The sequence below is a fragment of the Apodemus sylvaticus genome, chromosome 7 (genome assembly GCF_947179515.1).
Source record: "Apodemus sylvaticus chromosome 7, mApoSyl1.1, whole genome shotgun sequence".
In the NCBI taxonomy this organism is placed as follows: Eukaryota; Metazoa; Chordata; class Mammalia; order Rodentia; family Muridae; genus Apodemus; species Apodemus sylvaticus.
The window spans coordinates 66,671,394-66,686,420 of record NC_067478.1 but is presented as its reverse complement, the minus strand read 5'-3'; the positions used below and the strand labels follow the sequence as shown (position 1 = coordinate 66,686,420).

General features: G+C 51.2%; 2 protein-coding genes across 3 annotated transcripts in view; one reads left to right on the top strand and one right to left on the bottom strand.

Moving 5' to 3' along the window:
- Positions 1–3,128: 3,128 nt before the first annotated feature.
- The window catches only part of Anp32a (acidic nuclear phosphoprotein 32 family member A), a 37,494-nt gene continuing 25,595 nt past the window's right edge, over positions 3,129–15,027 (top strand). Inside the window, exon 1 of one of the 2 annotated variants that reach the window (XM_052188097.1) lies at positions 3,129–3,334. In XM_052188097.1, the coding sequence (XP_052044057.1) occupies positions 3,281–3,334 (54 nt within the window). In that variant the 5' untranslated portion in view covers positions 3,129–3,280. Of the gene's footprint in view, positions 3,335–3,860; positions 4,029–15,027 lie in introns of those variants that run through there. The other variant, XM_052188099.1, reaches the window with a different exon arrangement.
- LOC127688942 (collagen alpha-1(I) chain-like) lies at positions 3,282–6,296 on the bottom strand. The gene is given in 3 exon segments (XM_052188100.1): positions 3,282–3,766; positions 5,728–6,040; positions 6,042–6,296. Coding segments are annotated over 3 exon segments (528 nt in total). The 5' UTR covers positions 6,192–6,296; the 3' UTR covers positions 3,282–3,701.

Here is a 15,027-nt window from a genome sequence, read left to right as displayed (position 1 = left end):
GAGTAACTTTTTCAGATTTTTGACTTGAACATTCCTTTGCTATTCAAATCAAAATGCAGACATCCTCACATTGTTACCGTGGGTTTCAAAAGAATAATCTACATTTCTAAAAGCTATTTATATGTAAGGACAGAAGAGCACACAGGCAAGCTGGAGCCTTTCCATGTCATTGTCTCTGGGATCCAGGCCGCCGAGCCCCAGGGTAGACGGAAGAGGGTTATGGCTAGGTTCCAGTCTAGATGCTTCAAGCTGCAGAACACGAAAAGTTAAACTGGGCATACATTAGCTTGACTAATAAAAACCAAAGGGCCACCATCTTCAGAGACTGAACAACCCCCCCCCCCCCCCCCCCCCCAGTTCAAACAGCAGCAGTGGTGTGGGTATTTCTAAAACAGGACTTCTCATCATGTGGGACATAGTTGAGCAGGCTCAGCAGTGAACAGCACTCGCTGCTCTTGCAGAGGACATGAGCGCCTGTTCCAGAACCTATATGTTCATTCACAAGTTCCTAGAACTCCCGGCTCCAGAGGGACCCGACGTTCTCGGCTAGCTTCCTTGGGCAACTGCGCACGCGCACACACTACACATACATAAAACCTTCAGGACACACAGAGGCTAAGGACACCCATTGTTTTTGTCTTTGAGAACAGGCTGCTCATTAGTTTGGGATGGTTCTTGGTAGCCCTTGAAGGTGCCCTTCTTTCCTGAAGCCCACTCCTTTCTGTGGAGGCTCAAAACTTGATTTGTATCTCATTAATACCCAGCTGGAATCATACCCTGCTGCAGACTGCCTATTCCTCATCACCTAAGGCCTGTGGCAGGTTCAGTCTGTAATGAGGAACTGCACCAGTTCCAGGTCCATATAAAAATTCTTACCACTTTCCTGAAATACAGATAAACTGGGAGCAGTACCTACTGCTAAAATACACAATAAAAGCATAATTTAATAAGCCTGTAAATAATTACACACATTCATATATATACACGTCTTACAGGGCAAACGGCCTTTCTTCCTGTTTCCTAATAAAACCACCAAAGTCCTATTAAATCTTTCTTAAACTACAAGAGGAACTTCCTTCCTTCGATGTGTCCTGGCAATTGGGAAATTCTCAAAGTGCTTCTATACTTCGGCTTCTATACTGACTGATGTCCCGTGAAAGCCATCTTTCGGTTTTGTGACACTAAATGCAAAAGCTGTTTTTCAAAATTTGTAAAAGGAAGATGCTCCAAAAATAAGTTATATTTAATACTTTCAGTGATTAGATCACTGTTTTGTTTTGTTTTTTTCCTATTCTAATTAGTCTCTAGTACTCTGGTTTCTCTTCATATGAAACTTCCACCTCTTCCTAATTTTGTTTCTGTATATTCTGTTTAGGGGAGGTATATGGGGGGTTGGGATCCCAAGTAATTTTCTTCTGTCCCTGTCTATTGGCTTCTACCTAGCAGAGGTAGAATGGACACGCCCTTCCCTCACTGGAGCTTGAGTTAGTCTTGGAGAGGGCTCTCACAGCACTGCAGATAGGTCCTCAACATGCTTCAGTGTGGAAGAAGCAAACTAGCATTTACCATCCAAAAGAACTTCAAGACTCCTGCTATATAGATTTTGTACACTATAATCCCTTAAAATATTTGTGATGAAAAGCTATTATTTCTTTAGAAACATTATCATATCCAGAAACATGAACCAACACGTTGGCAAAAAGGTAATTTGGAGTTCTTTGTGTTTTTAAAAGGAAACAATACAATTGAAAAAATTCTAGTTACGTAGCCTTTGTAAAAATTAACAAAAACCAATGGGTAAGAAATGTTAAATGAACAAAGTAAAGAAATTACATATTTACCTAGATGACATGGCTTTATTTTGTACTTCCAGCTACTTAGAATAAATATTTATCAACTTTCAAATCCATTTACTGTTTGATCTACAAGAACTAACTAAATAAAATGCTCAGTTCTAATGTATCAAAAAAGATAGAATTACTTTAGGGATGTTTGCGAAAGAGTGTAGATTAAGACACGCAGAAAAAGATAAAGATACTATGATAAAGTTGTGAGGATGAAATTAAACATGTATGCCGTAATTTGTCCATAGCCAGACATCCACGTAGTACATGGGATCCTAGCGCTGCCCATAAGAAGTTGGTAATCCAGTGGGAACTAGGGCTGTAAATGTTTCTTTAAAAACGTAACATGGTCGAACAAAAACAAAACTCAAAGCAACTGGAAGACCTGGAGTAAGTGCCCCAGTTAGCGAGTCCTTGGCAACTCAGAGCCAACCAAACGACTCTGGTGGACGATTAGAATGAAACGTGCAACGCTGTCTTTCAAAAAAACCTATAAAGCCCGTCAATTATGTTCGGCTCTTAGAATCGGCAGTTCCCAGCACCTTCCTTTTCCACTTTTTAATATTTTATACAGTTCTGCATCTGCGGTCTTTCCATTCACTAATTGCCCTATACAAGACCCCCTCCCGCCCCCCGTGGCTCTCGGGGAATTGCTTCTTTTAAGGCTGAACATCAGAATGCCAAGTCTTTGGGGTTGAGATCTCGCCCTCGCTCCTCCGGAGGTAGGAGCGTCATGCACTTAGACTTGATTATTTAATTGCGGGGATGGGAGTAGACCCGGTCTGAGGGGTTGTGCCAAGGTGGGCACCCTGGGATGTGTGTGTGTGTGTGTGTGGTGGGATTTGTCCTTCGTGCGCCCCAAGAATGCGCGCCCTCCTTTGGCCTGCCTTGTGCTCGCGCGCCCCAGGCCTCGTCCGCCCGCCCAGCACCCAGAGGATGCCCCCGCAAGGACCCCGCCCCTCCCGTGTCCACGCACCTGCGGCCCCGCCCCCGGCCACGAACCTTCAGGTCCACGCACCTGCCCTGCCTTCCCTCCCGCCCCTAGCGCGCAACCACCAAGGTGCAGCCGCGCTCCTCTTCGGCGGCCCGGGTGTCTAAAGGGGTCCGTCTCCGACACCACAGCCAAATGGCTGAGCCTCCCTGGCCTGCTGCGCAGGCCGCCCATTGGACCCTGCCCCCAGCCGCCGCCACCACCATTGGCTGGCGTCTGGAGCCTCGCCACTCGATTGGCTCCTGATGCCGCCGCTCCACTCAAGGAGCCGCAGGTCCCGCCCCTACGGCGATCAGGTTAGTGTGCGCCGCGGGTGCTGGGGGCTCGAGAACCGAGCGGAGCTGGTTGAGCCTTCAAAGTCCTAAAACGCGCGGCCGTGGGTTCGGGGTTTATTGATTGAATTCCGCTGGCGCAGGATCCTCTGCAGAAAAAGAGAGCGCGAGAGATGGAGATGGACAAACGGATTTATTTAGAGCTGCGGAACAGGACGCCCTCTGATGTGAGCATTTGCCAAAAATATCTCTGTCGGTCCATTCTCCTACTTTGTGTTATGTGTGCGTGTGTGTTTTGGGGGGAAGGCACTTTTTTATGGAGGGGGGCTCCGGGGAAGTGTGGGGCTTGGGGTCTGACTGCAAATGAATTGCAAGGTTGGATGGCGGGGGTGGGGGGGTTGCAATGCCATCGGAGCATGTTTCGTCCGCCGTCGCTGCTGCCCTTGGTGTCTGACTGACTACCTGTGCGTGTGCTCCCGCGTGTGCGGGTATGGGTGCGAGGGTGTGCGTGCGAGTGTGCACCCAGCGGGGGGCCGGCGGGGCGCACGCGTTCGGGTCGGAGGGAAGGCGGCGATCTCACCCTCGTCCGAGCTCTCAGCTCCCACGACTCGCATCTGGATGGAAAAGATGATCGAGGGGAGGAGAAGATAGGCTGCCTCCTGGATTAAACAACAAAAAGGGGGTGTTATATTTTAGAAGCGTAACCCCCTTTCCGCCCCCTCCCGCGCCTGCCCCCTCCCTTTGCCGTCTCTTTCGCTCGCTCTCACACAATAAGTTTTGGGCTTCGGGAGTCCGGTATAGTTTCTGATCAATGTAGCCCGAGGCCCCCGGGGAGAGTGCGTGGGGACCCGACTGCTGCGGAGTTGGGAGATGGCTCGAGTTTAAAGCGCGTCTTCGTTCTCTGCGGGGATGAGGCGAGAGGTGGGGAGCCATATTTGTAACTTTGTCGTGTTCGTGAACGCGCCCTTTCTCTCCCTCCCTCCCTTTCTCTGCCTGCTTCCTTCTCCTTTCTCTCTCACTCTTTCCACCCCACCTTTGGGCCAGATGCTGTCTTTTCTCCCTTCTTCTTCGCGGAAAGGGAGGGGGGTACCTTAGGAAAAGGGGGAGGGATTGTGGAGTGTGCAAATGCTCAGATAATCCTCGCGCCTCCCCAACCACGAGCGTCGCTAATGTAAGTTGCCCGGAGGCTGCGTCCCGTTCTGGCCCCCGGCTCCCTCCCCAGATGCCAGCCTTGGCACCCTGACGCCTCATCGGCAGCAGACACCCCACCTTCCCGGTCCCTGCTTCTCCTGGGGTGGGCTCCCTGGCGGCCATTCGGCGCTTGGTTAATAAATGGGCCGAGAAACTTTATCAGAACCCGAGCTGCCTAGAGCTAGTGCCGCTGTGGGGACCGACCCAGTCTACATTCTTGCGGGCACGGCTGGCACGCAGCTCTGGGATGGGCAGTTCGTCTGGCCGTAGCCGTTATGGATTGGGCAGCGGCGGGAGTATGGCAGGAGGAAACTTACACCGGTGGGAACGGGGAGGCTGGGCGCGAGCCCACTGCAAGGGAAAGGGAAGTGAGGGTGGGTGGGTGATTCGAAAGCTACTGTTTATTTTTGTCTCCCTCTCGCTTTCACACACTCGTGTTGTCTGCGAGTTGACCCAGTCGAGAGACCCTAGGGTCTGGAGTGGAAACCCTCGGCAACTTCGCCTCTAGGCCCGGCCGTGGAGAGCAGGGGCTCGCAGGCGGGAAGATCGCGGGTCTAGCCTGAGGGTCTGGGGCTCGGGCGAGTTGGGGGCTCGCGCAGCACGTTGTGCTGACCTGTCGCCCCTCCAGCCACTTGGTCCCTAGAATCCTGACAAAGGCAGGCCTCGTTTCCTCTTTTCTCCTAATTCCTCCTTCTAAACCTGAGTAAGACTTTTGAAAACAAGCTCCTTTCTGCCGTCCGCCCATCCTCGCGCAGCTGTGCACTGGAGACGTGCTACAGCCTTATGGCGCGCAGGGCGGAAGGAGGGGGCACCCCTAGCACCAGGACTTGCCGCGGGGCTGCCTGGTTCGGCCGGTGCCGTCCCGACCCAGCCAGGGTGCTGGTCCCGAGGGTGGAGGGGACTGGGTGTGGTGCTGGGGGAGGGGGCCGAACGCGACTTCCCGCGTACTTTCCCGGAAGACCCTTGTACATAGTTGGGGGGCTTAAGGGTCGCGGCGAGTAGCTGCGCAGCAGCGCCGGACCCGACCGAGCGGTCCACAGTACTAGCTGACCCGGAGCGAAACGGAAAGCGGGTCGAACCGGCTCTTTAAACTTCCCCGAGTGTGTGCGCTGGGGGAGGGGCGGGCGCTCTGGGCTGGGCGCGATTTCTCACGCTTCGCCCCCTCGCCGTGAGTCCGCTGCCCACTCGCCGGCCTCCGGGCTTATGGCGGGGTGGGGCGCGCGGGTGGCGGGGGAGGGGGCACTTGCTGCGCATGGGGGAGGGGAGGGCAGAAAGCTCTCGAAAGAGGGACAAAAGGGGTGGGGGAGGAGGAACTGGCTTTTTGTTGTTGTTTTGCTGGGGTTTTGTTTTTTTCAAATAAACGTTTTTGGAAAACAGATCGTTCCAGGGAACCTCCCTCCCCAGAGTCCCCCCCCTCCCACGCACACACCTTCTGCAACCTCTCTCCCAAGTCGCTTCTCGGGGACTGGTGGCCGCGACGCCGCCGTACTAGGACGAGCAGCCATGTTTCCCGGGGCGCCGGAGGCCCACCCCTCCCCCACGGCGGCCGCGGACCGGGCTCCGCGGGGACCGTGGCGCCCAGCGGCGGGGGCCCGAGCGCGCACAGGCACAGCCGAAGCTCCGCGGCGCGGGCCTGGGGATCCGGTCTGGAGAGGGCGCGGCGGGCCGGGGACCCTCGACCTCCTAGGATCTGCCGGCCCGTCTGCTCTCGCCATTTGCACTGCTAGGCCACTGGGAGACCTTAGCCCCAGGATGCCCTGGCATTCTCCGGGTGCAGGGGCGGCAGTTCCCAGCTGTACGCTGGTGACTCGCCAGTCGGGCGCCGAGCTGCCATTTTGTCACCGTGGCTGTTGTCGCGCTGGGGGGGGGGGCGCTGTGAGAAGCTTGCGCCATCGCCCCGACGGCTGCCCTCTAGCGAGGTGGCTGCTGGGGGAGCTGGCCCCTGGGACACCCCCACCCCATTTTTGCATTCGGCCTTATAGGGGCTCCCACCCATGGTGCTAGGATCGCGAAGCTGTAGTAGCCCCGAAAAGGTGACGGTCTACCTTATCGGGCTCCCCCCTTAACTCCCTGCCCCCCTTTTCGGCTTTCCGCCGTGGTTCCTGCTGTGCTCGACACGTAGTGAAAGGTGGCCTTGAAGGCGAAACGATCACGATGGTATTTGCGCCTTCAGCGGAAATGATAGGGTGGTGTATGGGGGTGGGGGTGAAACTAGAGGGCGGGAGGGGCTCAAGGTCTCTAGTCTGGTGGCCCTAACTAAGGCCGGGGGTGTCAGCCTTCTACCCAGGAGGGACGAGTTGTCGGGATGCGCTGGGGAAACGCCCTCCGGGGCTGTGCTCTCTAGCAAGGTTGGTCGAGTTTCAGGTGGGTGTCGAAGCACCCTGCAGGCTGGGGGAGCTCTCTCGCTCTTTATCCAATCCCCCACCCCGCGCCCTTTTATTTTTCCTTCGTTTTTGTTTTGGCGGGGAAGGTAGATAACTGCATAGTAAATGCTACCCTAAACCGAAAGAGAAATAGGATTTTCTTTAAAAAAAAAAAAAAGAAAGAAAGAAAAAAGAAAGTAAACTGTCTTTTTGTGTTGCCTTCAGACTCAGGCAGTTTGTTCCCAATGCTGGCCCTGTTGTGGGATTCAAAGCGTGTGGTAGGCACCTCGCAGGCTGTAGGCTGGTGTCTGCATGCGGAGACTAACTTCCATGCAAGTGTCGGGCGGGCAAAGGCTGCCATCGCAGCCAGCGGCTACTTTGACCTCTGGAATGCATTGCAATTTTTTTCCCTTCCAGGTTGACTTACTGCCTAATTGGGTTCAAGCGAGTGGCCCAGCGGTTTGCTCCAGTTTATGCAAGCCAAGCAGGGATTGGGGGCAGAGAACTGAGTGTGGCCTTGGTGTGGGGTGATCAGTTGAATCTTGTGACTGGCAGCTGCTGAGGCTTGTTTTGGATCTGAAGGTTCCGTGGTGAGGCTGGCTTCTGAAGCCACACAGACAGACAGACAGACAGACAGACAGACCTGGGCTTGAGTTCACCAGCTGCAAGGAGGTAGGATCCTGCCAACCTGTGATCTGGGACAGATTACCTTAGTTTACCTCCAAAGTTTTGTACATGTGTCCTTCAAGACGGGACAGTTCTGTTTATCAGTAAGTGACTATTGGCTTGTGTTGGCCCCATAGCTGGTGCTTGGTATAGTCGCAGATACTGGGGATGGGGAGTGGCGAGGAATAACTTAGGGCCTCTTGGAGGTTTAAAATAACAACTCCAACAATAATAGCAGATGCTCACATAGCTCCTTACTGTGTCTGGCATGTTGCTAAGTGGATTACAGACATCAGTTAATTTATCCTCACAAGGGCACTATGTTAAGTACTGTTGTTATTCTTATACTAAATGCAAGGAAATTGAGTCAGAGCTCAGATCACCGTTGGACAGTGCAGAACTGGGGTTCTAACTCTGTTACACTCAGCCTCTGCACTGCCTTGAAGCACTACTGCTTGTATTTTTGCAAAGCACCACGGGGAAGGGCTTTTTCTCCTCCAGCCTTGGAGTGAGGCCACTTATTAGCAAGGAGGGTGGGTTTGGGTTTGTTGGTGTGGAGGACAGAGGAGCAAGGCATAGCTTCCTGTTGAAGCTTTAGGTGGAACAGACAAGGGGGTGGGGGATGGGGGAGAGGCATTTTAAGGGGGAGCCTTGCCCTGGTTTCACATATTAAATGCACACTGTTGATGTATCTGGCCTTTTACACTTTTCAGGTAATGAGAAGACAAGCAGGAGCCATTCTTAGCAAGTGGTTATTTGGGGTCTTATATAGTTCGTTTACTGTTTTTTTTTTTTTTTCTTTTTCTTAGTCTTTTCTGGAGAAAGAAAAGAATCTCAGGATAGACTAGGCAGGACCTTAGTGTTGGGATGTAGCTAATACCAGTGCTAGTAACACTGCCTAGAGCTGCTTGCCTAACTCTGCCTGCAGTTCCTTAAAGATAGCAAACGTTTCGGTTCTGGCTACGGATCACTTAGGACTCAGAGTCAACCTCCCAAGGCAGTCTGTGGACAGGAGAGAATGCAGGTTGTGTGGTTCTGAAGTTGCCCAAGGCCCAAACATGACCTATGTTACCAGAAAATGCAAATTCCTGGGCTCCACCCCCTGGGTATGGGTTTAGTACCAGGTCACCGAACAGCAGCAGCTAAGTGGTTTATTTTATGCTGCTGAGCTGAAAACAATTTGTATGTATGTATAACCACTAACAGATTTGTGAATCTGGAAGCAAACCTTTGAATCGCCCTCCTCCCTACAAATCTCACTCATCATGTTAACAAAGTTGTATTAACGAAAAAAAAATTGTACTTATTTGAACTTGATCAATAAAAGAATTAGAGGGAGATGTGTATCATTTTGTTATAAAAGCACTTGTGTTCTCAATTTTGCGTTTTGAAGTTTACTACCTGGAAAGTTAGTTCTCTTTGTTTAGCAGGCAGGGGAGGTCCCTGGGGTCCCGGGCTTTGTTCTTTTAGGAATGTGGCAAGTCCTACATTTGATGGTGCACTGTGAATTTTCCAATACCTTCTGTATATGTGTTTAAACTACTTTGATCCTCATAGAAATGGGCCCCAGTTCTCCAGCCTCCAGAAGAAGTTGCTCTCATTCCTGGCTCCCTGTGGAGTAGCCCTCTCTGTCTCAGGTAGAGAGGAGGAACTTTTAAGTCGCTAAATTCCAGGCTTTGAGGCCCACTGAAGGCAAAGCTGCTGTGTGCCCAGTGATTGACAGCAGGCTCAGGACGATCACCAGAAACCCCAAGTTTATCCATCTCAGGCCTGCTGCTCTTTCAGGGTGCGTGTTTCCTGGGGAGGCAACCCACAGCAAGGCAGAAATGGCTTTGGGTTCAAAGCCTTTGTCTAATTGTAGCTTCTTAATGCCTGAGCTACGCAGCAGTGTCATACCCTGTCCCCTCCCTGGGCTGGGGCCACGGCCACGGTAGCGGTCTCTCAAGGTGACTTCCTTGGGACTTCTGCAGTTAGCCATCTTTCTTCCTTGCAGCACTCAGTACTAACTCACCGCACTGAAGAGCCAGGAGCGGTTCACACCGGCCGTTTGCTCGCCTCTCTTCCTTCTCTGTCAGAGCCCAGAGCTTGTTGCTGAGTGGCTGTGGTGGGGCTCCTGATGGAATGAACTCGGACCAGCATTCTGGCCTGACTTCTGATCCGGAAGAAGAGGAAGCTCATTGCTTTGGTGTCTAGAAGGGCATTTCCCTTGGGGACATCCCCTTTTGGGCTGTGTCTCCTGGGACCTACTCTCCATCGGGGCATAGCACCTGCTTCCCACAGACAGGTAGAAAAAAAACATGAACCTGACTTGAGTCTTATATTACATTGGAATATAAGTATACAACAAATACCGAGTTAAAGAGAGGACTGCTGGCCAGAACAGAGGTAGTTATTCAGAACATTTAATAGAATTGAAACCAGGTAAACACAGCACCCAAGGCTTTCATTGCATCCAATTCCAGACACGGAAACAGTCTCCTTGTATAGAACCACTTCTCCGGGTGATACAGGTGTCTTTCTTCTGTGCATCACACCCTGTCCCTCTGCAGTACTCCACAACACCTTGCGGGGAGGTCCCCTCAAACTGATCTTGGTTTGCTCCATTTGTGCAACTGCCCCTCCCCCCCCACATGCCCAGTCTACCTACCATTTCTTTACCAAACTGGCTCCAGGCAACAGGTCTAAAAGATGACCCTACTGGACTAGTTACTGAGTCCCTGCCTTTCTCCCAGAGATATTTGCATTTTGAGAGTCTGGTTTAGTGAGGGAATTATTGAGAACCGTTAGAGACTTGGATGTTCTTCTCAGCTTGGTCATTAACTTGAGCTGGACAAGTTGTTCAACTTCTCTCCTTGTCATCTAAAATGGAGTGGGTGGGGGTAGGGCTGGGGTTGTAACTCAGTGACTAGAGTTCTCAGCTAGAATATACAGAGCCCTAGGTTCCATTTTCCGTACTGCATAAACCAGATGTAATGCCGGTGCTTTGCAATCCCAGCACCTCCGAGACGGAGGCAGGAGGAGCTGAAGGTCAATTTCCGCTCCATATCAAGTTCAAGGTTAGCCTGTGCTACATGTGACCCTGTCCAAATAAATAACCCGAGGTGCCCAGTGGTGTCCACACTTTTTGAACCCACTAGCAACAGGATTCACACTGTTGCTCAGCGCATTATTTTTAAAACCATGAACACTTTTGATTCATTGAAAATATGGTCGCTTAGACTCAGAAGTTGGTTTCTGCTCTATTACTGTCTGGAAAATACGAAAGGTTGGGGATTAAGGTTCCTTCCACTGTTTGGCCTTTGGCTGTGGGGATGGAGCTTGCCTTCCTGAGCCTTGTGTATTCTCTGCAGCGACACAGCTGGGCTTTTCCCAATGTCACGGCTGCTCACTGCTGGACCCCCTGGTCTCCAGCTGCTCTCTGGTCCTCCCCAGACAACCTCATGGTAACAGCAGCCCGTTAGCTTGCGTGCATGTCCTAGATGGTACCTGCAGTCATCGGCTGCGCCAGTTCTCCTTGCTGCCGTGTCCCCTAGCCCTTCTTTCTGCCGCTCGCCATGAAGAGCGCCCACACGTTTCTTTCACTGAGTCAGAACGTTTTAGAGAGGGGTGCCTGGTGTGTGCCTGTCTCTCACTTCCAACCCTGGCAGGTTGCCTCACAGTGTGTGCTGGGGTCTCCAAAGTGAGGCTGTCAGCACCCACCACCAACAGTCTCAGGCCCCAGGAGTGTCACTGCTGCTGTGCTAGAGTGTGCAAGCTGGCAGGTGCTTAAAAAGGGAAAGTGAGGCTGGGAAGATGGCTCAGTGGGAAGACACCTGCCACAAGGCCTTGACCTGAGTTCAGATCCTCAAAACCCACATAAAAGCTGGAGGTGTGGAGGTGTGACATGAGCATCTGTAAGCCAGGGCTCCAGACAGGAGACTACAGAAAATGCATGGGCTGTGTCCCAGACAAGGTGGAACTGAAGAACCAGCACCTGTGGTTGCGCGCGCACACACACACACACACACACACACACACACACACACACACACAGAGAGAGAGAGAGAGAGAGAGAGAGAGAGAGAGAGAGAGAGAGAGAGAGAGAGAGCGAGAGCGCCAGGCAGTAACCACGGTCCACGGTGGGCCCGGGACCAGCTGCAGCACTGCAGAGCAGCCCAGCTCTTGGCCCTGCACTGCCTTCCCACCTTCCCACTGTGGTTTCTCTAGAGGTCGATGTGTATCCACTGGCCTCTCTGGAAGCTCCTTTCTCTGCACATCTGCCGCTTCAGGCATCCACTCAGATCGCCTCCTGGTTCCTGGTGCATATGCATGTATGCCATGCACCTAGAGGTCGAAGGGCAGTTTGGGGAGTTGCTTCCCTCCTCTCACCGTGAGTTTGGGGAATCAAACCGGCCGTCAGAGTTGGTAGCAGACTCCTCCGTTTACCCATGGAACCCCGTCTCCCCTACTATACTGGTTCTCTTTCTATATAGATTCTTATTGAGCTGAAGATGCTTCTTTTGTTTTAGAGCACTGGTCCTAGACAGGGGAAGCAGTTTGGCAGCCGAGACAGGGGGATCACAAAGTTAGCCTGGGCTGTACAATCGAAACCTTGTCTCAAACAAAACACACCTCCCCCCCTTGCTTGAGCCGGATCCCTCTGTAGCTGCCCTCTGAGGCTTCCGTGTACTGCCTTTTAGATCACTGTGACTGCATTTGCCATCCTCTAAGTAGCTTTGCATCCTGGATAAGGCTCTGGGAATCCATCAGCTCTTACATGAGTCAGGCAGTATTTGGAGTCCTAGACTTCTGTGAAAAAAACATTCCGTCTTTCTGGGCATGCTCCTTATGGTTCTGGCTACTTCTCTGGAGTTTCTACTATTTTAAATTCAGTTGTATGTGGGACCCAGGTCCCCTTATTCTATACCTCTTCCCTAAGACATCTTCTCTTTAGTGGATGTGTACAGATACCACATGCTGCCTGGGCTGGGTCGCACTTTAGCTGGGTTGCACTTTAGCTGGGTATCTCAGCAGTAGCCTGTACTCAAGTCCACAGGGAACCCATGGCCTCTGTACCCACCCCCACCCCCCTCGCTTATGCCTACCACAGGTTCTATTTACAACACTGTTTGAGCCTATCCCAGAGAACTTCCCTATGCCACAGTTCTAGTCTCTTTGAAGCCAGGATTCCATCCTCAGCCAAAACAACAAAACAAAACGATCCTATCCAAAAACACAGATGACGGTGCCTTTTTTTTTTTTTAATCCTGTGTGTAAAATTCACCGTTGGGCTAAAGTTTAAAAATCCTTAGTAATGCAACTCAGCCTCTGCTGGCCTTTTAACTGGTCTTTCTCTTCTCCTTCCCAAGCCACTCCCACCACAGTTTGTGGTTAACTCTCTCCTCCCCTTCCTTCCTGGGAAGATCTAAGTCAGATTCTTTTGTTGTAAAACTTTCATAGGAGTTTCCCTTGTAACTGCACCTTCTATTAATTAGCATCTCGTTTCCCCTGGGAAGTCAGTGTGCTGTGTGCTTTAAGGTACCCGGGTTTTCTTCAGCCTTCGGTTTCTATCCCCAGTGCTCAGCACTGCACCCACTGCATTCTCCCAGTGTTGATGGAGTCAAGGACCCGTGCACAGGTGGTCTGGTCTCTTGCTTGATTGCTTTCTTTCTTTTTCTGTCTGTCTGTCTTTCCTTCTTTCCTTCTTTCCTTCTTTCCTTCTTTCCTTCTTTCCTTCTTTCCTTCTTTCCTTCTTTCCTTCCTTCCTTCCTTCCTTCCTTCCTTCCTTCCTTCCTTCCTTCCTTCCTTCCTTCCTTCCTTCCTTCCTTCCTTCCTTCCTTTTTCTTTCTTTTTCTTTCTTTTTCCGAGACAGGGTTTCTCTGTGTAGCCCTGGCTGTCCTGGAACTCACTTTGTAGACCAGGCTGGCCTCAAACTCATAGAGATCTGCCTGCCTCTGCCTCCTGAGTGCTAGGATTAAAGGCGTGCACCACCGCGCCCTGGTGACTGATCTCTTAACACCCACTGGCAGCTGGAAGCCCTGCTGATCCGAAGTTTCTGATTGAGGTGCCTCAGGGAGGGTGAGGTGGAGTCTCTCTGCATTCTTCCTTACATCAGTGGACTTCTAGTTTTTTCCACGTTTTCTTTTAAGATTCTTAGAGTTAAAAAATTAGACTCCACATGCTAGACTTTCTACCTCCCATTTGTTTCTCCCCCATCCAGTGGATGCTGTTTGGTTATTTTACTTGCAGGTCCCATCTGAAGGATGGGTGCAGCCAGCGTTCCTGTCACATTGATCTAGCTAGTCTCATAGTCCCTACATAACCTAAGCGAACCCTGAACTCAAGGCAGTTGTTCTGTCTCAGCTTCCCAGGTGAGAAGACTACTTGGGATACAACCCCAATTTGTGGCCCTTTGGCCTCAGCTTTGGAAATGCTGACATTATAGATTTGTACCCCCATGCTCCTTACCCCTCTCCTCTTTTTCTGAGACAAGGTGACCTTGCTATATTGCCGTGCTGGCTTGGATTTGTGGATTCATTGTGCCCCTGCCCGGTCTAACCAAGTAGTGTGTGCCAATACACCCGGCCACTGCTCCCTCTGTTAATTATGGATTGTTTGCATATGAGTGTGTGTTAAATATCTCTGAGAACATAAATGAGACATTTAAAAAAGTATTCAAAGTAGTATTTCTTCCCTGTGCCTAGTGGGTTATCTTGTTCAGTTTAACAGTTCAGTTAAAAAGTCAGTGTTCAAATTTTTCTTTCTTTCTTTCTTCCTCTCTTTCTTTCTTTTGTTCTTTCTTCCTTCCTTCCTAACTTTTTTTGGGGGGGGGGGTTGGTTTTTTGGATTTGGTTTTTTTGAGACAGGGTTTCTCTGTGTAGCCCTGGCTGTCCTGGAACTCACTCTGTAGACCAGGTTGGCCTCGAACTCAGAAATCCGCCTGCCTTTGCCTCCCAGAGTGCTGGGATTATAGGTGTGTGCCACCACCACCTGGCCCTAACTTCTTTTTTTAAAGAATTATTTATTTTATTTATGAGTACACTGTTGCTGTCTTCAGACATACCAGAAGAGGGCATCGGATCCCATTACAGATGGTTGTAAGCTACCATGTGGTTGCTGAGACTTGAACTCAGGACCTCTGGAAGAGCAGCCAGTGCTCTTGACGGCTAAGCAATCTCTCCAGCCCTCCTCTCTCCTTTCTCTCTCTTTCCCTTTCTTTTTCTCTCTCCCTCTCTCTTTTTCTCTCCCTCTCCCACTCTCCCTCTTCCTTTCCCTCCCCCATCTCCCTCTCCCCCTCTTTCCCTTACCTCCCTCCCTCCCTTCCATTCTTCCTCCCTCCTTTCTTCTCTTCTTTCCTCCCTCCCTCCTTCTTTTCTTCAGACAGGGCTTTACTACTGTTTACTGCTGGCCTGGAACTCCCTATGTAGACCAGGCCACCCTTGAACTCACAGAGATCTGCCTGCCTCTGCCCTCTAAGTGTTGGGATTTCAGGTCTATGCTAGCACACCTGGCTCTCTTGTTTTATTTTTAATTTGGTTGTAAAAAGTCCATGATGTAAAAGAAGTGTCTGTATCATGCCAACCGCTGTCTGTGTGCTAATCTCACCCCTAGCCTAGAGGGCAGGATGGAGGCTGGTCACAGTCCCTGCTCCTGAGCCAGCTCATCCAAGGCCACTGCTCATGGCCGCTTGATTGGTTAGTCTGTGTGTGCAGATCCACCAA